General features: G+C 38.5%; 3 protein-coding genes across 3 annotated transcripts; all 3 read left to right on the forward strand.

Moving 5' to 3' along the window:
• Positions 1-1,053: 1,053 nt before the first annotated feature.
• On the forward strand, positions 1,054-3,582 carry LOC116929941 (cytochrome P450 4c3). The gene is made up of 13 exons (XM_032937254.2): positions 1,054-1,196; positions 1,259-1,317; positions 1,385-1,506; positions 1,572-1,662; positions 1,718-1,906; positions 1,970-2,039; positions 2,109-2,235; positions 2,302-2,392; positions 2,463-2,566; positions 2,662-2,730; positions 2,798-2,966; positions 3,031-3,210; positions 3,274-3,582. Exons 1-13 carry the CDS (start codon positions 1,054-1,056, stop codon positions 3,438-3,440), a joined length of 1,581 nt encoding a protein of 526 aa, XP_032793145.2. The 3' UTR covers positions 3,441-3,582.
• Positions 3,583-3,730: 148 nt separating this feature from the next.
• On the forward strand, positions 3,731-14,267 carry LOC116929944 (phospholipid-transporting ATPase ABCA7). Its single transcript, XM_032937261.2, is given in 46 exon segments — positions 3,731-3,996; positions 4,084-4,189; positions 4,253-4,314; positions 4,392-4,423; positions 4,496-4,631; positions 4,697-4,961; positions 5,044-5,220; positions 5,299-5,426; positions 5,497-5,673; positions 5,732-5,881; positions 5,960-6,217; positions 6,279-6,339; positions 6,405-6,571; positions 6,631-7,005; positions 7,069-7,138; positions 7,206-7,427; positions 7,491-7,695; positions 7,768-7,878; positions 7,953-8,127; positions 8,189-8,320; positions 8,398-8,589; positions 8,654-8,739; positions 8,808-8,998; positions 9,060-9,314; positions 9,394-9,460; positions 9,865-9,878; positions 9,880-10,029; positions 10,101-10,327; positions 10,383-10,613; positions 10,677-10,863; positions 10,930-11,099; positions 11,161-11,338; positions 11,426-11,541; positions 11,613-11,757; positions 11,827-11,950; positions 12,024-12,169; positions 12,240-12,341; positions 12,343-12,354; positions 12,425-12,538; positions 12,606-12,699; positions 12,763-12,866; positions 12,928-13,062; positions 13,137-13,333; positions 13,391-13,592; positions 13,677-13,776; positions 13,892-14,267. Coding segments are annotated over 46 exon segments (6,714 nt in total). The 5' UTR covers positions 3,731-3,919; the 3' UTR covers positions 13,981-14,267.
• Positions 14,268-14,909: 642 nt separating this feature from the next.
• LOC116929945 (phospholipid-transporting ATPase ABCA1) lies at positions 14,910-24,294 on the forward strand. The gene is given in 46 exon segments (XM_032937262.2): positions 14,910-15,038; positions 15,111-15,200; positions 15,269-15,362; positions 15,437-15,468; positions 15,470-15,576; positions 15,637-15,697; positions 15,793-15,949; positions 15,952-16,093; positions 16,167-16,346; positions 16,416-16,571; positions 16,650-16,716; positions 16,718-16,890; positions 16,964-17,024; positions 17,096-17,265; positions 17,330-17,777; positions 17,839-18,060; positions 18,129-18,333; positions 18,393-18,500; positions 18,571-18,751; positions 18,814-18,945; positions 19,025-19,216; positions 19,278-19,363; positions 19,430-19,626; positions 19,688-19,942; positions 19,998-20,067; positions 20,147-20,310; positions 20,375-20,536; positions 20,538-20,605; positions 20,727-20,960; positions 21,053-21,122; positions 21,202-21,365; positions 21,437-21,614; positions 21,683-21,798; positions 21,868-22,012; positions 22,078-22,107; positions 22,109-22,202; positions 22,270-22,415; positions 22,484-22,597; positions 22,670-22,783; positions 22,857-22,950; positions 23,015-23,118; positions 23,179-23,313; positions 23,390-23,586; positions 23,657-23,858; positions 23,939-24,032; positions 24,098-24,294. Coding segments are annotated over 45 exon segments (6,267 nt in total). The 5' UTR covers positions 14,910-15,038; positions 15,111-15,137; the 3' UTR covers positions 24,181-24,294.
• Positions 24,295-24,383: the final 89 nt, after the last annotated feature.

Consider the following 24,383-nt stretch of genomic DNA (forward strand, 5'->3'; position numbering starts at 1 on the left):
TTTTTGTTTTCCTTCAAAAAAATTTCCGACCCTTCCTTCTATGACAGACACACGTTTCAAGTTTTATCTCATTTGATAGTTGTTGTTTACCAGTTGCCTATCTCGTTTTCAACGTGGACACACATCCGGAAAGTCGTTCGAAAGGCAAAACAAAATTTGTTTACTTAATTTTTATTATATAAACTACTGGGTTGTGGGATCCTCTGAATAGCTTTATTTAATGTGCCATTTCGCCTCTTGGCTGGCGGTGTGATTTCAAACTTGGTCCCAAATATCCTTTTCGAGTTTTTCCCGATTCATTGTTTGGGGATATTTCATGTAGATTTGCTGATATGCCTTCTTCTTTCTATATACCAATTTGCTCTTGTGCTGTTATCATTGACATTTTCGCTTATCGAGCAACACACTCTGGTTTTGTAGGTCTGGTAAAAAATAAAATAGCCGAGCCAAAAGGGACCTCTTCACCCAAAATGATAATGGTAACTCACCACAAGATGAGAAAGGCAGTAGTCAAATACGACTACATCCCACTCAACAATAAACTAGTTTGTAGCATCACTTATCAACAAATCTATCCTCCTTTCTTTTATACTGTCTTACATACCATTATCATTTCTTATGTTTGTTTTATCAACTCCTGTCTCCCAATTGAGGAAACAAAACAATAAATTCCAAAACAAAAACTGCAGCAAAATCTAAAATAAATTTTAAAGCGTACTGCATTTTTGTTTTTCAAAATTTTCATGTAGCTGTTTGTATTGTACAATATTTTCAGAGGCTGTTTCAATTTACAGAATCCCTCCTATTTGGGTTGCCTTTCTGCTTGTTGGTTAGTATTGAGTTATCGCAGACTGACAAACGGACGCTCGATGGAAACCAAAACAACCCAAAGTGTGTCAATATCATTATCGGAATTCGATAGTGAACTGAAGGTCATGGCTTGATCTGAACACAAATCTCCAAATTGAGTTTGGATGCCAGTCTGACACACCAAACTTTAAAAACGGTTTATAATAATCCATATTTCAACTATAGTGTTTTTTTGCTTTCAACATGGATGTAACGAGCGGAGGAGAATCATCCGTTTGGATTAGCAGCTTTTCCGTCTACACCGTAACTACAATTTTGGTTACGCTCGTAGTCCTGGCCGTCGTGAAACGCTACAATTTCATGCAGCGATGCAATAAAGTGCTGGGGTATTAATCAAATATGATTTTATTTTTGATTTTTTAAGAGTTGACTTTAAATTCCATTGCAGATCGCCAACGGAAATTCCATTATTTGGTGGTGGCTCCATGATCTTTGTCCCACCAGAAGGTAAAAAAAAATAATAATAATTTATTAAAACAACACTTAATAAATAAAATCTGGTTATATCATTTAGAAATTATGAACCTTCTTCTACTGTTACACGTTGTCTTTGGTCGGTTATCTCCTAGCGGAATCATACGCGCTTGGATCGGTCCTTTACCTATGTTTTTCGCAACAACAGCTGAAGCAGTTGAGGTATACGTAAAATCCTAAAAACAAACGATACGTTAAAATAGTCCACCATTGCGTGTCCATCCTAGGCGGTCCTCAGTAGCAATAAAATCATTACAAAGAGCCGAGAGTACGACTTTCTTCATCCCTGGTTAAACACTGGCCTATTGACGAGCACAGGTTTGTTTTTATTGCTGGTCATCGCTTGTTGTAGCCCCTTAAATTCTTGTGACAGGTAGCAAGTGGCAAACCCGCCGTAAATTGCTGACACCAGCGTTCCATTTTAAAATCCTCGAGGACTTTGTTCACGTTTTCAACGAGCAAAGTCTCATCCTGGTCAACAAGTTGAATCAAGCAGTGGCCAAAGACAAGGATCTCAACATTTTTCCATTCGTGACGCTGTGTACACTCGACATTATTTGCGGTGAGTGTTGACGGTATTTGCATAATGGGCTGGTTTCTTTAAGATTATAATTCGTATTTGAAGAAACGGCTATGGGAAGAAATGTTGAAGCTCAGAGTAAAACGGATTCAGCTTATGTTCAAGCCGTTTACAAGTGAGTTCCTTTTTTATTTTATTTACCTGTAAATAAAATAGGTTTTTTTTTTTATGTTTACGGTTGAAGTATGAGTCAGCTTATTCAACATCGTCAAGTCCGATTTTATCTCTGGTTGGATTGGATGTTTAAACTGAGCTCACATTGGCCAGAGCAACGCAAAACTTTGGGTATTCTTCATGGATTTACCAACAAGGTTACAGGCAAATTTAATTCGTATAGGTAAACATACCTTGATAAATTTTCGTGTATTGTTAAACAGGTGATCCAAGAGCGGAAAGCCGAGCACCAACAGCGAAGCTCTGACATTGCTGAACCTTCCAAGGCTGTAACGGAGGATGCGGTCTTTTCTAGTAAGAAAATCATTACGTAATGCTATTATTATGATGATTTTTGAATCTTACTTTTATTTCTTTTTTTAAGAACGACGTCTAGCATTTCTGGATCTATTGATTGAAGTTTCTCAAGGAGGCACCGTGCTAAGTGATTCTGATATCCGCGAAGAGGTGGACACATTTATGTTTGAGGTAATTTATTTTAATTGTATTCGTGACACACAGTTACCTGCATTTTTGTACTATTCAAATTGTTTCACGACCGCCGTTCGTTCCGTGTTTTACAGGGTCATGACACGACCTCTGCAGCCATCACTTGGTCTATTTTCTTAATTGGAAGTCACCCAGAAGTGCAGGTAAATTACTAAACTGTTATATCAACAGAAATGAAATCCAACAACCGAAAAATGTCGATTTGCTAAGGAAATGGTGAACGAGGAATTGGATCGCGTTTTCGGTGATTCTGACCGGCCCGCTACAATGGCCGATTTGAGCGAACTGAAGTACCTAGAATGCTGCGTCAAGGAAGCTCTTCGACTGTATCCAAGCGTTCCAATTATCAGTCGCACCTGCGTTGAAGATACTGTGATAGGTGTTTAAATGACATAAAATAAAATAAAATAATTTTCACGGTAAATGAAATTTGATTTACGTAGGAGGCGATGAAATTCCGGCAGGGACATCAGTTTCCATCTGCTCGTATTACCTACACCGTGATCCAAAATATTTTCCCGATCCGGAACTTTATCAGCCAAAACGTTTTCTAGCCGAGCATGCAGAAAGACGCCATCCTTATTCTTACGTGCCTTTTAGTGCCGGACCACGTAATTGTATTGGTAATCTAACATATGATGATGGAATTTCAAATATTGTATGCTAAACCAGATGGTTTCTTTCAGGTCAACGGTTTGCATTGATGGAAGAGAAAGCCGTGCTGTCGGCTATCTTGAGAAACTTCCATGTCCAATCACTGGATAAAAGAGAAGAAATAATTTTATTGGCAGAATTGATTCTACGCCCTCGTGATGGTATCAGAGTTCGGCTCGAACCGAAAAAGAAGCAATAATCGATTACGACAAAGTTTTTTGTATAATGAAAACATTAGAAGTGATATTCTTTAACGAAAATATGTGTTTAGTGATGTTAAACCATGGGGCTACTGAAAAACATGTCTGAATTCAAGAATAAAGTGCAAAGGACATACTTGATTTAACGGTTTGAGCCAGTTTTCTTGTGCGACAGTGCCGATTTTCACAAGTTACATTTATTTTTCAAAATTAAAATCGAAATTTTCTAAGTTGAAAACAATTGCTGTTAGATGTCGCATCGTTGCATTATTTACATATTTTCTACTTGATTCGAGGTTTTGCCTGGCGGGAAGGGGCAGAGGAAGGGTTTACCAAGTGTTTCCTCCACAGATATATGGCAGGCGAGAAACCAGTTGTAAATGAGAATCTCATAAGTCATTATCAATTGTAAATTTTATTGCGTTGCACAAGGGAAAGGGTGTGCAATCATCATGGCCTTTAAGCCTCTTTCACCACCATGTACTCGTTTGTCATAAAACTTGCAATCGGCAAGTTGCTAGTACCGGTGTTTTTGTCCCAGGGACTTTTTCTTACGTAAGTCTCGATAAAAAGCTATGATTCATTTAACATTACTGTCATTTTAAGTTAGGACGAATATTATCTTTTTTTTTTTTAGTTCAGTTTTGTTTCTGCACTTCACCTTGTGGGGCAATTCAACATGAAAATGTTTTGGATGCAGTTGAAACAGTTGATGTGGAAAAACTTATTGATTAGATCCAGATCAAAGGTAAAAGATTTTCATTTTAATTCCTGTACATTTGCAAATGACCGAGTGAACAAAATATTTTAGCTCAGAGTTGTGACCGAACTTGTCTGGCCTATTATTCTGTTTGTTATATTAGCCCTTGTTAGGTAAGTAATCTTTGAGTGATTTGTATCATCTGGATTATTTGTTATTCATGCTCTGTCTGATTTCTCCCACACTCCAGGACCAAAGGTTTAAAAGACTACAAAAATGAATGTAAGTTATTGATCTTCTGTGGTTATTTCTTCTTTGCTTCAAAAAAAAAAATCCAATCTTGTATATGTTTAGGTTTTCTTGAGGAAAGGGCTTTACCTTCTGCTGGTTCTTGGCAATTCCTACAAAGTTTAATTTGTACTTTTGACAATAATTGCCACAATGTCCCGCCATCGACTGATCGTTTTAGCGAAGAATTTAATTTCCAAACGTAAGTTGATATAATTTAAAATTTAATTTCTGACAAAGGTCCAGATCGTTTTATTTTCGTCATAGCGTTAGAAATCTTGTTCGAGACTTGACAGACGTTTCCAAAAGGAGGATTACTAATGAGGAAGTAGTCAAAGGGTCTGGAGTTGCAATTGACGTCGCCGCTGGTGTAGCTTTTGCTTTCAAGTTACTGAGTGGTGGGTCTAGCCCTAAAGTAAATTTCCCTCTAAAACACGTCGTCAACCGGGATGCTTTTCAGCGATTAGTAAGCTTAAAAAATGAAACGTCAACGTCGGCACTATACGAGTTAATGATTCGCATTCCACCACCGGTAAGAATAAAAAATATGCCTATCTTTCTATTTATAAAAGTGTATATTGCCGTATTATTTATGCCGACAAAATTTCTCACAGGATGTATTGAAGAATTATACCGAAAATCCACAGCAAGTGCTTTGTAACACTACCCTTTTGAAATCATGGATCAGTGCACAAGACGAGTCGACTCTGCAAACTTTTAGCCAAGTTCTGTGCCATTCTTCTGCTGCTGAAATATTGAGCGTAGTCAACGGAACCTTAATAATCAACCAAGTAACAAATCTTTCTCCTTTGAAGTATAGCTTCATTAATGCTGACTTTCAATCGCCTGCTCACCTTGAATTGTTGTAGATCCAGCAAATTGTGGAAGACAATTTAGAGCAACCTCTACACTTGGAAGACTGGGCCAATCTTGGGCGTCTACTGAACACCATACTTTTAGACATTCGCGATTTGAATTCTCTCTCCACGATATTCAAGTAAAAATGTTGTTGATCTTAAAAGAATTTTCTAAGGCATTTAATTAACTATGAATCATTTTATGCGTAGCGAATTTAACAACACAACACTAGGAAAGTTATCTAACCAACTGTGGAAATCGAGGGACGTTGAGACAGGAAACATGACATCAACTATGGCGTTTTTTAATTCAACCGCTAATATTCTGTGCGGAAAGAATACTCTTATTCGAGAAAAAAAATCGCCAGATTTTCCCGATGGACCCCAGTAAGGTGTAAAGAAAGTTTTTTTCTCGTTTAACTTTCTACATCTCTCACATTCTTAGGTCAAATCAATTTAGACAGAGACTTTTCCAATCCCAAAGTACTAATATAACTCGATCGGGTCTTACGGTACCGTGCACGCAGCTTTTTATTAACTTGCAGCAAAATCCGTTGACGCGCCTGATTTTACAGTTGTTTTATCCATTTATTCGGTATTTCAAGACTTTTTTTTTGTTTTCGTTTTTCGTTTCCAATTGAATTATTGACGATTGTGACAATTCCTTTTGCAGGGGAAAGATTATCTACACCCCCAGAACTCCGGCGTTTGACAGCGTCATTCAACTAGTCAATGAAACATTCCAAGATTTGAGGATTGTACAGCGTTTCGCAGACAGATGGCTGACTGAAATATCGCCTTCCATCAAGCGTTTTCTGGATCAGCTGGATCCAGAAATGATAAAAAACATTACCGGAGTCATTACCGAACGTTTTCCTGTCATAGCTAATCTGACATCTTCACTAACAAATACTTCTGATCAAATCATAAGGTGAGTTAAATCCAAACAAATCTTGACTACATTCCTTTTATTTGATCTGTCTGTTTTACAGAATAAGGAAAACGTTAGTCAAGCTGGATTTGATCGCTAATTTAATCATAACTTATGTAGAAGTAAGTTTACTGCTTAAATTTTTGTTCTCTGGATAATCATTGGTTTCGTGTTTTTGTTGGCTCAGTGCTACGAATTCGATAAATTCGAAGGATATGATACTGAAGAAGAAGCTGTCGAACGTGGCATGGATTTGATAGACATCGGTGGATTGTGGGCGGTAATAGTATTCAAAAACCAAAACGTGGATCTCACAACACAAAACCTGCCACACAACATAACTTACAAATTACGGTAATTAAGCTCATTTTAACTTTACCATCTTGGCTCTCATTTTGCGTCCCATGTTCCAGTATGGACAGTTCCAAAATCGATAGCACAAAGAGGCTACGAGATTTCTTTGAAACGCCAATACCGCGGACGAATCCCACAAGAGACATGAAATATTTCACGTCTGGCTACATTTTCCTGCAGGATAAGATAGAACAGGCTATTATCAAGCTGCAGTCAAATCGGACCCAATTGCCTGGAATGTATATGCAGCAGTTTCCGAGCCCTTGCTACACTTACGATACTTTCTTCATGGCGATTGCGGGTCTGTTTCCTCTCTTTATGATTCTCTCGTTCGTTTATACCTGCGCCATGATTGTGAAGTCAATTGTGCGCGAAAAAGAGCGGCGTCTTAAAGAAACTATGAAAACCATGGGTCTTGGAAACGCTGTTCACTGGTAACGTTTAGCACATTGGTTAATGATATACTAGTAACTAATATTATATTAACGATTTTGCAGGATGGCCTGGTTTATCGATAGCATGTCATTTATGCTTATTTCCTGCGTACTACTCTCGATGATCCTAGTGGTAAATTCTTTTTCTAAGTATTGCGTGGTGTATCCTTTAATTTCTAATTTAACTTTTGTAATTACAGTTTGGTCGGGTGTTAGAGAATTCGAATTTTCTCCTGGTGTTCATTTTCGTTTTGAGTTTTAGTATTGCCACAGTCTGCTTCAGCTTCCTAGTCTCAACCTTCTTTAGCCGGGCAAACCTTGCTGCTGCCTGCGGTGGATTCTTCTTCTTCGCTTGTTTCCTTCCTTACAACTTTCTCAACTTGAACGGTCAAGACTACAGCCTCTCGACTTTGGTCTTATCGGTAATTTCAAATATGATAAATATTCGCATACCATCCTGGTATAATCTTGTTATCATTCTTTAGAGTCTGCTGTCCGATGTATCGTTCGGAATCGGGTGCTGGTATTTTGCAAGTCATGAACAAAGTGGAGAGGGTGCACAATGGAGCAACATCGCTGTCAGTCCCAAGGATGGCGATGCATATTCTTTGATGGGATGCATCTTGATGATGCTCTTCGACGCTGTTCTCTATCTAGTGCTAACGTGGTACATTGAAACTGTATTTCCAGGTTCGAGTCGTTCAGCGTGTTGGTCCAGAGTATTTATAACCAAATGAAATATTTTGTTGTTTCTACGCACAGGCCAGTATGGTATTCCAAAACCGTGGTATTTCATTTTTCAGCCGTCTTACTGGTGTTCGGAAAAGCGCCGAAATAGTACAGTTGGGACCGTTCAAGCACACGCCGAAAGAGGTTCGTTGATAGGGAAATTTATAAAGTTTAGCACAGTACCACGGTAAATCTCTTTTTCTATTGAAAAATGTTAGATACCGAACTTGTAGAAGAGGAATCGAGGGACTTGATGGTTGGAGTGAGCATCCGTCATCTCGGGAAAACATATTCTAATGGAAAAGTCGCTCTTTCCAATCTTAATCTGGATTTTTACGAAGATCAGATTACTTCGTTCCTTGGACATAATGGAGCAGGGAAAACAACCACCATGTAAACTTGCTTTCTTAAAAACTATTCTTTATTAATTTCTTGAATAAATCATTTTGTGCAGTTCAATTTTGACGGGACTTTTCCCGCCGTCTGTTGGTACTGCAACAATCAACGGATTGGATATCCGTTACCAAATGGATGATATCCGCCATCAACTTGGTGTCTGTCCACAACACAACGTTCTGTTTGATCAGTGAGTGTCTTCTTCAATAACAAGTAGTTCGTTACAAAATACCATAATTATAATGGATATTGTGTATCCCAACGCAGGCTAACAGTGGAGGAACATTTGCGCTTCTATGCTAATTTAAAAACCGGAGAGCAAATTGAATCTCGTAAAGAAATTGACAAGATGATCGATGATTTAGGGTTGTCACACAAAAGACATGACATATCTGAACATCTTTCCGGTGGAATGAAAAGAAAACTTTCAATTGGAGCTGCTTTCATAGGAAATTCAAAGTGAGTTCAATCTCCAAACGTCTTTTTTATCCAGTTTTTTTTTTAACGTCTTAACATACTACAGAACGGTGATCCTGGACGAACCTACAGCAGGAGTAGATCCTTATTCTCGGCGCTCCATCTGGGATATTCTTTTGAAATATAAAGAAGGTATTATTCAGATTGCTCCATATAAAAAATGTTCCCTCTTAGAGCCTCGTAATATATTCACATCGCAGGCCGAACAATTATTTTAACAACTCACTTCATGGATGAAGCTGATTTACTGGGAGACCGTATAGCGATCATTTCGCAAGGACAGTTGAAGTGTTGCGGCTCGTCTCTCTTTCTTAAGCAAAAGCTTGGATCCGGCTACTACCTTACGGTCGTGAAGAAAGATGGACAAAGCGCCTCAGTAGACAACGCTCAGGTATGCTAGTCAAATTGACAGTGATATCAAGCAACAAAAAAGTCAATTTTAACTCGCGTAGGCAACTGAAAATCCAGTTTCTCAAAACTCAACTGAAACTGATGTGGAAAGGATTGTGAATGTGGTGAAACGTCACATCCAGAATGGAAGCGTCGTCGAGAATGTAGGGTCTGACATAGTGTTTTGCCTTCCCGAGTTTGACGATGCAGGACTCCGCCAGCGCGATAAGTTTCCACACCTTTTTGATGAGCTAGACTTGAACATGGAACAGCTTCGTGTGGATAGCTATGGCGTTTCGGACACAACACTTGAAGAGGTACTTACATTACATTGATATATTTTAAATTATTGCCCAGACCTCTTAAATAATTCCTGGAACTTCATTTCATGTGTAGATATTTCTGAAAGTAGCAAATGACCCCTCAGAAGAAAATGTTACCACCCCACTGGAAACGGATCAAGGTAGTAGAATTCAGAAGTTCTTTGCTTGCTTGCGGGGAAACTTGTCCGTAAATGTATATTTATTGGAGTGATGTGTGAATTTTTTTGTTTTATCCTTGTACCTTGGGCAAACCATCGTATCTTGATTGCCATGCATTCACTCTTGGTACATGTTTGTTGCATTTGTTGCTTGCTTTCACCCTTTGCACAATTTTTTCCTCGCAGTTACGTCCGGTGATCTACCTGTGTTGAAGTCTTTGCAAAAAATTGGAACTCGGGAGTGTGTATGTGAGTATTCCGTTACCATTGGTTTTTTTGTTTTGTTTTAAATGTATTTTTTTTCTGTCGTTTAAGAAACTAGACTTGTATTGAACTTTGTTCATTTATCCCATTCTAATTGATAGCATCTTTCTTCCTGATTTTAGATGAGGAAGTGCCTCCAAATAGAAGGAAATGATACTTCTGATACCTTTAACCTTCTTTCCTCTGAAAAATTAACGGGATCAGTGTTGATTTGTCAACAGTTCATCGCTTTGTACGTGAAGAGATTCTGCAACTCAAAACGAAACTTGAAAGGGTTTTTTTGCGAGGTAAATTACAGTTGGGTCGCCATTTTTCGTGTGTACTGGAGAACTAACGGGATACCAATGCTTTTTCCTAGATTGTTTTGCCTGCATTATTAATCATCATCAATCAATTGACTACCATGTCCTTGAGTGCCATATCGCCTGAGCCGTCTATTGAACTTTCCCCTTGGCTCTATGGAAAATCAAATGTTGCATTTTACGCAAATCAAAATCCCAACGAAGTTTGGCCAGCTCGTTACATAAAGAACATGGTGAACGAAACTGGCATGGGTGCTCTTTGCAAAAATGATAATTTGACGAGGTATCAATTCCTCCACCGTTTTCAAAAAGACTGGTACTAATGCTCTGGTTACTAGGCTTCAATGTCACAGTAACATAACAAAGCTGCTTAATCCCCTGGTTAACCCAGACGATTACCAAGATTTCCAATGCCCCTGTAGCATGGGGATCGCTTCCTGTCCCGTAAATTTGACTGCCGCAGAATTACCGAGGTACAAATCCGTTTCAACCGACGATTTCATCGACGTAACAGGGAAAGATATATCGCTTTGGATAGTTCGAACCTACAAGAAATTCAAAAAGTTTAGGTAGGTTTGTCCTCTTACAACAGTGATATTTCCGCTTCTTATTTTCTTATCTATTTCAATCAGGTTCGGTGGATTCGAATTTGGGCTTCAAAATCCATTTGGCAATTTAAATTTGACCCTGTTTTCACAAGATATACAAGACCTATTGGGCGCTTTGAGGTTTCCATTAGCGCTTCAGGCAAACGCATCTGGCGAAATCCTCAATTTCGAAAATCTTGCACAGCTCCGTGGGACTTTTGATAAAGTTAAAGTAAGGTGATCTTAAATTTTTATCATTTTCGTGTGTCTTAAGAAGATATATTGTCTCTTTCCATAGGTTTGGTATGACAACAAAGCCTGGGCATCTTCTGTTTCGTATTTAAATGCTATTAACAACGTAATTTTGCGTTCGTCATTACCGTCATCGAAGAATGCTACGTTCTATAGTATAACCGCCATAAACCATCCTATGAATTACTCATTTAAACAGCTGGAAGACAGATTCACGTAACTTTGCTCTCTTTTAAGTAGATGCATATGTAGTGAAATAATACGCGTTATTTTGTAGGAGACAAGTGGGCATCAGCGTTTTACACGCAATATCAGTCATATTCTCCATGAGTTTCGTTCCAGCATCGTTTGTCATCTTTTTGGTGGAAGAGCGTAAATCAAAAGCAAAACACTTGCAATTTGTGTCTGGAGTCAAACCTATAACGTTTTGGGTTGCAGCCTACACTTGGGATATGGTTAGTAATATCAACATTTCCAGTTTTAGTTTCTTCTCACATTAAGTGAGTAATCAAACTTCGCTTCTTTTTATGCATCGTTTTCAGATCAACTATTTGATCCCAAGTATATTGGTCATCTTAATTTTTGTGGGTTTTGATCAGCAAGCGTACATCGGCCCCAAGAATATCCAAGGGATGATATTGTTATTGATCCTTTACGGGTAATTATAATTTAAACATATCTGCAAAATACTGACAATAAACACCGATCTTTGGTGTTTTCTTTTGATAGCTTCTCCGCTATCCCTCTCATGTATCCGGCTAGTTTGATCTTTTCCGTTCCGAGCTCCGCCTTTGTGGGATTGGCGTGTGGTAACTTATTCATCGGGGTGATCACCACAATTTCTTCTTTTGTTCTTCAGCTTTTCGATGATGTGGTAATGCCCAATATTTTTACCAGATTTGAATAGTAGTAGTCAATTTTAATTTTTAACATTTGTTTACAGCAATTGAAACTCATTGGAAGTATACTTAATGAAGTATATCTAATATTTCCTCATTATTGTCTTGGTCGTGGAATGATCGATATGGCTCAAGTTCACTTTACTACCCAAAGGCTTGAGCTCCTTGGTACATCTTTTTTTCGTTTTTTAAACCTTATGCGTAAACTTTATTCTACTTGTTTTGTTTTTTTATGAAATAGGATTTGATTACCAGCGAAACATATTCGAATGGGATTATCTTGGTCGATACTTCTTGTCCATGATTGTTCAGGCCATTCTCTTTTTCAGTTTTACTGTGATGTTGCACTATCAGGTCCTCCCTGAACGTGTTGTACGTTATTTCCAGGTATAGCTTCATGATTTTCTTTTTCACTATTTTTTGATAAAACCTCGTCTTTTATTTTTCATAATGATAGACAATACAACTTCCTCCGCTACACCTTGAGGACGAGGATGTCGCTCGTGAACGTGGACGCGTGGAGCGAAACGATGATTCAACAGACGAACTACGTTTGAATACGGCTAACCAAGGTGACCATTTGTTCCTGAAATGAACTAGTATTAAATAGATTTTGATTTGATAACGTGTTTTGTCATGTAGGTATATGGTCGTAGTAAGGAACCAGCTACAAATAGTTTGTCTTTCGGACTAAAGAAAGGCGAATGTTTTGGCCTCTTGGGCGTCAACGGTGCTGGAAAATCGACAACTTTTAAAGTGAGTTGTTGATTATTTGGATTTTAGTTACAGTATCACGCGTGTAACAATAATGTTTAATATATAGATGCTGACGGGTGATGAAACTGTTACCAGTGGTAATGCCTTTGTTGGCGGTCATAGTATTCTATCGGACTTGAGAGAAGCGCAACAAAGTTTAGGTTCGTGTTAATTTAACCAAATGGTTGACAAAAGTACATTTATACTTCAATTATTTTAATCAGGTTACTGTCCACAAGAAGATGCTCTACTATCCCTGCTTACTGGCACCGAGCATTTGAAACTATTTGCTATGCTTCGTGGAGTTCCAAGGAAACATATGAACAAGGTAAATGCTTCTACGAGATGTTTTGAACACGGGAAAAATGTACTCTCATCCGTTTTATCAGGTTGTTACGGATAGTTTAAAGAAACTAGGTCTTCTTCCATACAAGAACCGTTGCGCTGGTACCTACTCCGGAGGTAATAAACGAAAGCTGTCAACCGCTATCGCCTTCATCGGCAATCCCGCTGTAGTCTTTTTGGTAAGTTGTACAGAGTCAATTTTAAAAGAAAGGCACAGGTTAGTAACTGGTGCCTTCTTTTCTGTTACGCTTAGGATGAGCCGTCAAGCGGGATGGACCCTAAAGCACGTCGCTCGCTATGGTCAGCTATTATTGACGCATTAAAAGATTCGCGTTCTATCCTATTGACTTCACACTCGATGGAAGAGTGTCAAGTTCTCTGCACCCGCCTGGCCATTATGGTTAACGGGACACTACGTTGCCTGGGCTCGGCTCAACATCTGAAAAATAGGTACGGATAATGTTTTTATTTCTTTTGTCAAAAATGATAGATATAAATTCCTTTTAGATTTGGCAACGGTTATATGATCAGTGCACGGTGTGAGGTGGAACATATAAGTGACGTCCTGCAACATGTCCAGTTAGCCATACCAGAAGCACGATTGCGCGAACGACGATCCCGTCAATTGATTTGGCACATACAACCCAACGTACTATCTATATCATCTTTGTTCAACAAAATGGAGGCTGCACGAGTAACAACCAATATGGTAAGTGATGATTTCTAAATTTTAATTTTAAATAATATAAGAAGCATTTATGCTAATATTCTGGTATGTCGTTTTCGTCCAAAGTTGGACTATTCCATCACTCAAACTACTCTGGATGATGTATTCGTTCGATTTGCGCGTCTTCAAAGGGAAACTAATGAGGAATCGGACGATTTTGAACAAGGTCCGTGAATGAAAGTTTATTCAAAAGTTGATCGACAACTTATCTTTATGGATTTTTTTTTTTTTTTTCTTTCTTCTTTCATTCTATTTACGGCTCAAAATACGGCTATTCGTAGGGTTTGAAGATTTACCCATGCATTCTCGGAATGTGGCTGGTCTAGCTAATCAAGAGCTATACGCAGTCTCGGTCAGCTCGGAGATGTGAAGTATTTCAAAAATAAGCTTCGCGATCAAAACTTTCATTCTCGTTTCACTTCCTATGTGTTTGTTTATTCTCTTCTTCTAATCAAATTTTAATGTTTAGGTCGTCTTATATTCATTTGTTTATCGACGCCCAGTTTTATTTAATCTCTTCCTTACTTTATGTCAAACTTTTTATAAACCGCTCCGATAGACCAATTTCCTCTAAAGCGAAAGAGAAATAGTAATAGGATCTTATATCGACGTTAAGTATGTAATGTTATCGCGTTCATTAAATTGGAATCTATTTCATTTTTACGCAAAGCTTGTCAGGGCTCTGCCGGTCGTCAGAAGCTTTGAAGAAAAAACTAAGACTTAGAAAAATTTTGCATAAAACTGTTAATCCCAAACGTTATATATAAGACGTTTTTTTATTTGGATTACTCTAAAATTTCTCAAATTAGCAGCTCGTTCGTCATTTTACAAGGCATAATTGTTGCAATGATCGCATGTAAGCGGTATGGTGGTACATTTGCTTATCTCTGCGTTGAGAAGTAGATGCGGGTAAGCGATCTTACGGACAACTGTAGCAGGCATACGTGATTGTCATCGGATACTAACATATTGAGTAGTTATGAAAAAAACTGTGATTAAGACGTTAAATAAAATTCGAAGCAAACATTGACAGACGGTCTGTATTTTAAAGGAAACTTTAGACTAAAGACGAAGTCGTAATATTTTTGCATTTTATCGTGAAACTTTTGATAATATGATAATCAAAATGTTTTGAGACTATGTCCCTGTCACCATCTGTTCTAGTGACATATTTGGAATTTCGTGTTGTTATACTACGTTCTCATGGTGATTATCACGCTCTTTTGTAACACGTAACGAATCGGTCTGAAAGATATTGTCTATCGCACTTGTTTATATCGCATTGCCAAGAACGGATATAATTTAGATAGTAACGAAGGACATGATTTGGATGCGTGCGTACTTGTTTGAAGTCCCAAACCAAGTACGTTCAAACCCTGAGCTATCACTTCTATCGTGGACCTTGTCTCGACTAGTAGTGCAAAGTCAGTAAGTTTTGATTGGGAAACGTTGTGTGGCTTTTACGATTACGCTAATAGTTTCTTTAATTTTCTATTGTAGTACTAACCGGTACGAGGTCGTTTAAAAATGTTTTTTTTACAACTTCGTCAGTTAATGTGGAAAAATTACGTTGTGAGAATCCGATCGAAAGTAAGACACTATTCAAATGTGTTTAAAGTGGTTGTAACTATTAGTTCGTTTTTTACTGTTCTCACAAGGCACGAGTAATCGCAGAAATTATATGGCCTTTGGCTATATTTATCATTTTGGCTCTTGTCCGACTGGAAGGTTTAAAGCAATACCAAAAAGAATGTAATTAGAAACAATATGTATTTTTAACTATGGTGCATTTCAAAACATCAGGTTATATTTGTGTTTGAATGCAGGTTATTTGAAGGAAAAAGCTTTACCATCAGCCGGGCCCGGTTCGATTTTACAAAAGCCTAATCTGCACGCCTATGAACTGGTGTTACAATGATTACCAAAATCACACCGACTTCTTTGATGAAATACTGGAATTTGAGCGGTAACTAAAAGATGATGAGGCATTTTTCATTATTTTGTTCTTATCGATTTTGTGTCACAGGGCTAGGAAGCTGATTAGTCGAATGGAAAACGTCCTGATAAAGGGATCCGCACACGTTGAGGTATCTATTTAAAAATTAAGTTAACCTTTCCATATGTCCTGTTTTGACTCATCGTTGACGTATACCTTTGCGCATATGTCTTATCTTTTGCGAAGGCTGTGGTCAATTTAGGTTATTCTTCCGCTCTTAAACGGTTATCTGTATGGGACTCTGATGGTGTCTACGAAGAAGGTCACGAAAATGAACAATCCCCGAATTCCACCAACTCTTTGCTGCAAAACTTTACTACGGATATTCTGCCATCGCCAGATAACAAAAAAATTTTGGCGCACAAAAAAGAGATGCAACTTTATCAAAAATTAGAAAACTCAATTTTGAGGGTGGAAAATCAGTCGAATCTCTTGACGACCTAAATGCGGAATTTCAACGTTTGGATTCAACATTTTCCATCTTCAAGTGAGTTCCATTCCTTTTTAAGTTTTGCACGCTTCTAAAATGATTAATTTTTTTCTTTTTGTTTTTATTAAAGGGAAATTTCTGATTCAGAAATTGGAAAGTTTGCTGAAAGACTATGGATTTCAAGAGACAAAAGCAACATCGACAATGAACCCAACTCGACTTCCGTTTTACCTCTCCTTACAACAGTGTGTGGTAGTAATCCACTACCTTCGAGTTTCTACAGCTCAAGAGCAACTCCAAGACTCTCTAAGTATTTGCGATGAATTAACCCTTTTGCATACGCTACGGTTCTTTTATCCATATATTAACCTTCATACAGGAAAAGAAATTTGCATCGTAGTCCGAGTAATTTTGAAAGAAGCTCTCCCGTGAAAACCACAGACACCCTCCCGGAGATTTGCACTGATCTTTTTGCAACTTTACAGAACGATTCGCGAACTGAAGCACTTTTTGAGTACATCTATCCTTTTATAAGGTAAATGTTACAATAACTTACTTCTTGTTAAAGAAACAACGAACCAGAAAAGCTGTAATATTTTATCTCATTTTGTAGGGGAAGACTAGTTTACGCACCCAATACACCTGCGTTTACTCGTTTGGTTGAAAAGGTGAACACAACTTTTCCAGGACATACAAACTATTCAAAACTTGGCTAACGGTTGGCTGGAAATTTCGCCTAACATTACTTCCATGTTGAACGACCTCGAAGAGACTATTACTGAAGCCATTGATAATTTTGAAAATTCTCCCGATATTGTTGCAGTTTTGGAAGAGGCCCTCATACGGATACAGAGGTAAATTCTTGCCATTAAATGTTTTGCACCTTAAATTATGTTGTAATGTTTCAATTGGTCGCTTGTTTTGTAGCATCCAAATCATTGTAGTGCAACTAGACTCTCTCGCCAAATTTTTTAGTGTGTATATCGAGGTAAGGGCAAATTTACCTCTTTCAGCTAAGTTTTTGTCTTCTTCATCTTCCTAATTCTTAACTCTACTTAGTGTTACGAGTTCGATAAATTTGAAGGCTTCCCTTCTGAAGAAGAAGCTGTCGTTCGTGGTCTCAATTTGTTAAACGAGAATCAACTATGGGCTGTCATTATATTCGACAACGCCGACTCTAATTTCACATCAGAGGATGAACTACCTAAACACCTTAAATACAAGATAAGGTGAATATCCGTGTAAATTAGTCAAGTATTATATAACTAACTTTTTCTCCGGGTACCCCATTAGGATGGACAAATTTGTTATCGACACAACTGAGAGGATAAAAGATTATGTGGAAACACCATTACCCCGAAATGACCCTCGTGCTGGGCACATGAAATATTTTAGCTCTGGCTTTATATACTTACAAGATAAAATTGAGCAGTCAATTACTGCACTCCAATCTATGAGTGAAACTTTTCCTGGGATGTTTATGCAACAATTTCCAAGTCCTTGTTTTGTTTTCGACACATTTCTTTTCGCCATTGGACCTAGCTTTCCACTCTACATGAATCTAGCCTTCGTCTTCACTTGTGCCATGATCATCAAATCAGTTGTTTACGAAAAAGAACGTCGGCTCAAGGAAACTATGAGAACGATGGGATTAAGCAACGGAGTCCATTGGTTGGCATGGTTTATCGACAGTCTTCTCATTTTGCTCTTCGCCTGTATCATGCTCCCACTTATTATCTACGTAAGTATTTTCCTTTGTTCCTCTGTTTTCGTGCACTAATAACTACTCGTCTTTTCTGCAGTTTGGAAACATTTTGGAAAAATCGAATCCGTTCGTCGTTTTTGTTTTCCTCCTAAGTTTTAGTATCGCGACCATCTGTTTTAGCTTTTTGGTTTCAACTTTCTTCAGCCGAGCCAATCTTGCTGCGGCATCGGGAGCTTTTATCTATTTTCTTTGTTACCAACCAGTTAGTCTCCTCGACTTGGGTTTCGAAACATCACCATATGCGGCCAATCTTCTATTGGTAAGAACCACGATTTGTTGTCGAGTCAACAGTGTACATACATTTTCTATAATCTTGTTTTTTTCTAGAGTCTTTTTTCGAATGTTGCGTTTGGCATTGGCAACGCATATTTGATTGGACTTGAAGAAAGTGGAGAAGGTGCTCAGTGGAATAATATTGGAACTAGTCCTAGAGAAGGAGACACCTTCTCACTGTTGGAATGCATATTGATGCTTTTGCTCGACTCAGTCATTTATTTAGTACTGACCTGGTACATCGAAACAGTCTTCCCAGGTTTTAATTGAGTTCATACATTACTGGAGAAGAAGACTGTAATGTGTGCATTTATATAGGGCAATATGGTATTCCAAAACCATGGTATTTTATGTTTCAGTCTTCCTACTGGTTTTCAGGTAAAGACAATGCTAATGTTGTCACCTTTGGCCCACGCTCTGGAGCAGGTTCGTTTCTAGGAAGTTAAACAGGTATGGGAAATAAGCTAATTCTTATTTCTCTTTCGCGTTAAACTAGAGAACTCGGATCTTATCGAAGACGAATCCAGTAGAAACTTGATGGTTGGAGTGAGCATCCGAAATCTAGGAAAAACCTATTCAAACGGAAAAGTCGCACTTACCAATCTCAATCTGGATTTTTATGAGGATCAAATTACTTCCTTTCTTGGACACAATGGAGCCGGAAAAACTACAACAATGTACCCACATTTTATTTCCGCAAATATGGACCTTTTACTTAATATTTACACATTCCCGGTAGTTCTATCTTGACCGGACTGTTTCCCCCGTCGAGTGGTACTGCATCAATCAACGGTTTAGATATCCGTTACCAAATAGACGACATTCGGCATCAACTTGGTGTATGTCCGCAACACAACGTCCTTTTCGATCAGTAAGACCTCATCCCTTAATGCTCACATATAATTAACTTAAGCTAAAGTAAACTTATGATTCTGCATTTACCAACGTAGACTTACAGTGGAGGAGCATTTGCGCTTCTTTGCAAATTTGAAAACTGGAGAACAAATGGAGTCTCGAAAAGAAATTGACAAAATGATTGAAGACTTGGGGTTGTCGCACAAAAGGCATGACATATCAGAACATCTTTCCGGTGGAATGAAAAGAAAACTTTCAATTGGAGCCGCTTTCATAGGAAATTCTAAGTGAGTGCATTTTCACAAACTTCTTTTCTATCCGGTTGTTTAACTATCAATTTAAATACAGAACGGTGATCCTGGATGAACCCACAGCAGGAGTAGATCCTTATTCTCGGCGCTCCATCTGGGATATTCTTTTAAAATACAAAGCTGGTACATTGCCGATAATGTTCACTGTGTAATTATGATTCATATTATCTTCATGTTTTCCTGTTGCAGGCCGAACCATCATCCTAACTACCCATTTTATGGATGAAGCTGATTTACTGGGAGACCGTATAGCAATCATTTCACAAGGACAATTGAAATGTTGCGGGTCGTCCCTCTTTCTTAAGCAAAAGCTAGGATCCGGCTACTACCTAACTGTCGTCAGAAAAGACGATACCAGTCACGACGGTCCAATAAACAACGGTCAAGTGCGTTCGATAGAATACATTTTAAAAATGAGGAAAGAAGTAAATTTTAATTCCATTATAGGCAAATGAAAACCAGGTCCCCCGAAACGCAATGGAAATTGATACAGAAAGGATTGTAACCTTGGTGAAGCGACACATTCCAAATGCAACTATTGTTGAAAATGTAGGGTCTGATATCGTGTTTTGCCTTCCCGAGTTTGATGAAGCAGGACTTCGGCAGAGAAATAAGTTTCCTCACCTTTTTGATGAGCTAGACTTGAACATGGAACAACTTCGTGTCGATAGCTATGGCGTTTCGGACACCACACTTGAAGAGGTAGGTTTTCTCTGCCGTAAGCTGCCTAAATAACACTAACCTTATTGCTCAATAGATTTTTTTGAGGGTGGCAGACGATCCTTCCGCTGATTCGAATTTTCCGCCGCCCAGCGTTTCTGATCTTGGTATGAAATTCCTCAGATAATCTCGTACTGCCGGTCGATCTAGAAGTTGTGATTTATTTTTTTTCTTCTTCAATTTAAGGAGACGAAAACCCATACAGGGAAGAAAACGGTGGTTCTGATTCCTTTAATTTGGAATCGAATGAAAAACTGAAAGGAAAAAAATTAGTAGCTCAACAAATGAAAGCAATGTATATTAAAAGATTCAACAACTCCAAAAGAAATGTGAAAGGATTCTTCTGTGAGGTATGCGTCTCAGATGATTGGGATGATTTGAATAATGAACAGCGATAAAATTTTGGCGTCCTAGATTGTGTTGCCATGCATCCTAGTCATCATCGGTGAGCTGTTCTCATTGACTCTAGACCTGGAAACTCCTCAGCCACCCTTAGTTCTTTCACCTTGGCTATACGGAGATGTTAACCAAGTATTCTATTCGAATCGCGAACTCAATGACAACTGGGCCAATGCACTACGTGCATAATATGTTGAACGAAACGGGAATGGGAGTCAGATGTTTAGACGGCGAGCCGTTGCTTGGGTAAGCGCAGTTTTATTTGTATTTTTTATTTTCCTATTTTGATTTTAGAACAAAGACTAATGTTTTATTGCTTTATTTTTCCGGGTTTTTTTTTTAAACCTGTGTCTTACATATTGCACAGATTAAATTGTTCTATATATAATATTGGACTACTCAATCCCACTGCTAATCCGGAAACTTATCAAGATATCAACTGCCCATGTAATGACTTTGGTGCTCCCATCTGCCCAGCCAATGCCACACAAGGAGAGTTATTCCACTATGGCTCTGTTTCGTACGACGAATTTTTTGATCTAGCCGACAAAAACATATCTACCTGGATACTTCGGACGCACGAAGAGTTCAACGAAATCAGGTATGTTTAGTGAAATTGTATTCGAATTTAAGACTTTTCATTTTATCTTTCCGTATTTGTGCTTAACCTTCACATGACTTGTTATAAATAAGAATCGGTGGTTTTGAATTCGGCGTGCACCAGAATCCACCCATACAAAATGCTTCTGAAAACAACGTGAGGGTACGTTCAAATGCAAATTATCATAATTTGAATTTTACTTAATGGAATCTATTTTGCACTCTCATTCTTTCCCAACCAGGTGTGGTTTGATAACAAAGCTTGGGCTTCCTCTGTCTCCTATTTGAACGCGATCAATAACGTCATCTTGCGTTCGTCTTTACCACCATCAAAAGATCCATTTCTATACGGGATCACTGTGATCAATCACCCTATGGAATTCTCGTCTAGAGAAGTTGTTGATAAGTAAGACAACCCCTCATTCTCAAAATTAAGATTATCTAGGACTAATCTTTGAAATAATTGCCCCATTTTAGCGAACAAGTTGCGGTTAGTCTTGCGTACGCGCTCACGGTTTTGTTTGCATTGAGCTTCGTACCCGCTTCGTTTGTCATTTTCTTGGTAGAAGAAAGAACTTCCAAGGCTAAGCATCTGCAGTTTGTCTCTGGTGTGAAACCGACAACTTTTTGGGTAGCATCGTACACTTGGGACCTGGTAGATAATTTTGAAAAATTTAAAAGAACCAAAATCCCAATTTTGACTAACACATTATGGACTTCTAGGTCAACTATTTGATTCCATGTATTCTAGTAATCCTGATATTCCTCGCCTTCGGTCAATGGGAGTATGTCGGAGCAACAAGCATCGGTGGTTTTATCATTTTACTGATACTTTTCGGGTGGGTGTGCTGACTTTTCTTTCACAAATTTTTAATGCCCTTTTAATTAATCAAAAATTTTTTTGCTAGTGTTTCCGCGATTCCGCTTATGTACCCGACAAGTTTTGTCTTTTCAGTACCGAGCACAGCTTTTGTTGGCCTAGCATGTGCTAATTTATTCATTGCAATCGTCACAGTCATTTCATCTTACGTTCTTCAGCTCTTTGACGATGAGGTAATTATTGCACGAGTTAAATGGCTGTTTCATATCGAGTGATTTTGATAAATTTTTCTTGGCAGCACTTGATCGCAGTTGGTGAAATCCTCGATCCAGGTGTTCCTCATATTCCCGCATTTTTGTTTTGGTAGAGGTCTTATAGATTTAGCTGAAACCTATTTCACAGCAAAGAATTTCGAATTGATTGGTAAAATATTAAGCTCTAAATTGTCAAGCATTCAGCGCTTTAAATCATTGTAATTTATGATAATCAGGTGTTGTTTACGAAAGAAACATATTTGAGTGGAATTACCTAGGCCGCTACTTTGTTTGCTTCATATTGCAAGCCCTTGTCTTCTTCGCATTTAACCTGATGTTGCACTACCCTTTTTTCCCTAAATTGATTGCACGCTATTATCAGGTATTTTTTTATTTATTTTATCGTCTTCTTTGTTTACGTTTCCTGATTTTGTAATTGAAAATTTTCAGAAAAAGAGTTTACCTCCGCTAGGACCTGAAGATGCAGATGTCGCCCGCGAACGCGCTAGAGTCGAAAAAAGCAATGCGTATATGGACGAGTTGCTCCTACAACGACTGACGAAGGTGCGTAAATATAAAATGTGTTGATGAAACGTTATCAGTTGTAATTTGTTTTGTTTTTTCAAATCTTTGAAGGTTTACAACGGACAGAAGAATCCAGCTACGGATAGATTATCTTTCGGCCTAAAGAAAGGCGAATGCTTTGGATTACTTGGGGTCAATGGCGCTGGAAAATCCACAACGTTCAAGGTAATTTTACAGTCTCATATTATCTAGTTTCACATTTTTCGCATTTCTCAGCGGTTTTACACATGTTTACCAGATGCTAACTGGAGATGAAACTGTAACGAATGGAAACGCTTTTGTCGGCGGGTCGTCTATCCTCACGGACTTAAGCGAAGCCCAGCAAAACTTGGGTTAGTTCATAAACTGTAAATTAATTTCTTGTTCCCCAATTTACCGTAAATTGGTTTGCAACAGGTTATTGCCCACAAGAAGACGCTCTTTTGCCCTTGCTGACAGGCGTTGAGCACCTACAGCTTTTCGCAAGGCTTCGTGGAGTTCCTAAACAATACATCAACAAGGTGAAACAACTAATCCGTTCAATGAAATTCTCCTTAACTAGGTTTTTCTTTGTAATTTAGCTCGTCAACGATAATCTTAGGAAATTAAGCCTTCTTCCTTACAAAGACCGCTGTGCGGGAACGTATTCTGGAGGCAATAAACGAAAGTTATCGACAGCTATAGCCTTAGTGGGAAACCCAGCAGTCGTATTCCTTGTAAGAACAGAGTTCGTACTGAACACCCAGAATTGTTATTACGTATATCTAATTGCGTTTCTTCTCTAAATCTCAGGATGAACCGTCTAGCGGTATGGACCCAAGAGCTCGGCGGTCTCTTTGGCAAGCAGTCATTGACGCTGTAAACGATTCGCGTTCTGTTTTGCTTACTTCGCATTCCATGGAGGAGTGTCAAGTTCTCTGTACTCGTCTAGCCATCATGGTCAACGGAACGCTACGTTGTTTGGGTTCTGCACAACATCTCAAGAACAAGTTGAATTTCGAAACTCGTTTGTCCTAATTTATTGTTTGTTCTGACTGTAATTTGTTGATAAATTTAAAGGTTTGGCGACGGTTATATGATAAACGTACGCTGCGAAGTGGAGACCATAAGCGAGGTGTTGCAGTGCGTTGAGTCACTCATTCCCGAAGCCCGACTTCGTGAACGGCGTTCACGCCAACTCATTTGGCACGTCCAACCCAACCTGTTGCAGATATCAACATTATTTCAGCGAATGGAAGACGCTCGAACAGCCACACCCATGGTAAGTGTCCCTATTTAATAAGCCAGGTATTATAACATTTAAATGCAACGGGATTGTTGTTTTTCTTTAAATAATCAAAGGTCGACTATTCGATCACCCAAACTACATTGGACGATGTATTTGTCCGCTTTGCACGTCTGCAACGAGAAGTTCTTGACGACGGAGCTAGCGAAGGTTCTTTGTAAAATCATTGTTTTAGTTTCAGCTGCTAATGGGTCATTTGTTATGTGACAATGCAGAACCCGATTTTGACTCGTCAACGCTATCTGGAACACATAATAACAGTATTTCAACGGATGACGATCTACTTACGTCGCTCTAAAGAAATCCGTCGAACCTCTTTACAGTATATTTTGCTAATTTATACTCATATTGGACTATATCTGTAGGATTTGTCACCGCAATTCGATGAGACTAAACGGTTGACGTTGTGAAATGGGTTACGTCCTCTTTAAAATGTATTGACTGTATTGAGTTTCAGTTTGTGGGAGTGAATAGCCATAACCTAAATATGTGTTGGTGCAA

This window comes from Daphnia magna, linkage group LG9 (genome assembly GCF_020631705.1).
Source record: "Daphnia magna isolate NIES linkage group LG9, ASM2063170v1.1, whole genome shotgun sequence".
NCBI classification, from domain to species: Eukaryota; Metazoa; Arthropoda; class Branchiopoda; order Diplostraca; family Daphniidae; genus Daphnia; species Daphnia magna.

Bases quoted from the DNA above. Each gene is read 5' to 3' on its own strand.
- LOC116929941 (XM_032937254.2), top strand. From the start codon at position 1,054: ATGGATGTAACGAGCGGAGGAGAATCATCCGTTTGGATTAGCAGCTTT. The intron at 1,507-1,571 runs GTATACGTAAAA...TGTCCATCCTAG, and splicing joins CAACAGCTGAAGCAGTTGAG to GCGGTCCTCAGTAGCAATAA. The intron at 2,393-2,462 runs GTAAGAAAATCA...TCTTTTTTTAAG, and splicing joins GGAGGATGCGGTCTTTTCTA to AACGACGTCTAGCATTTCTG.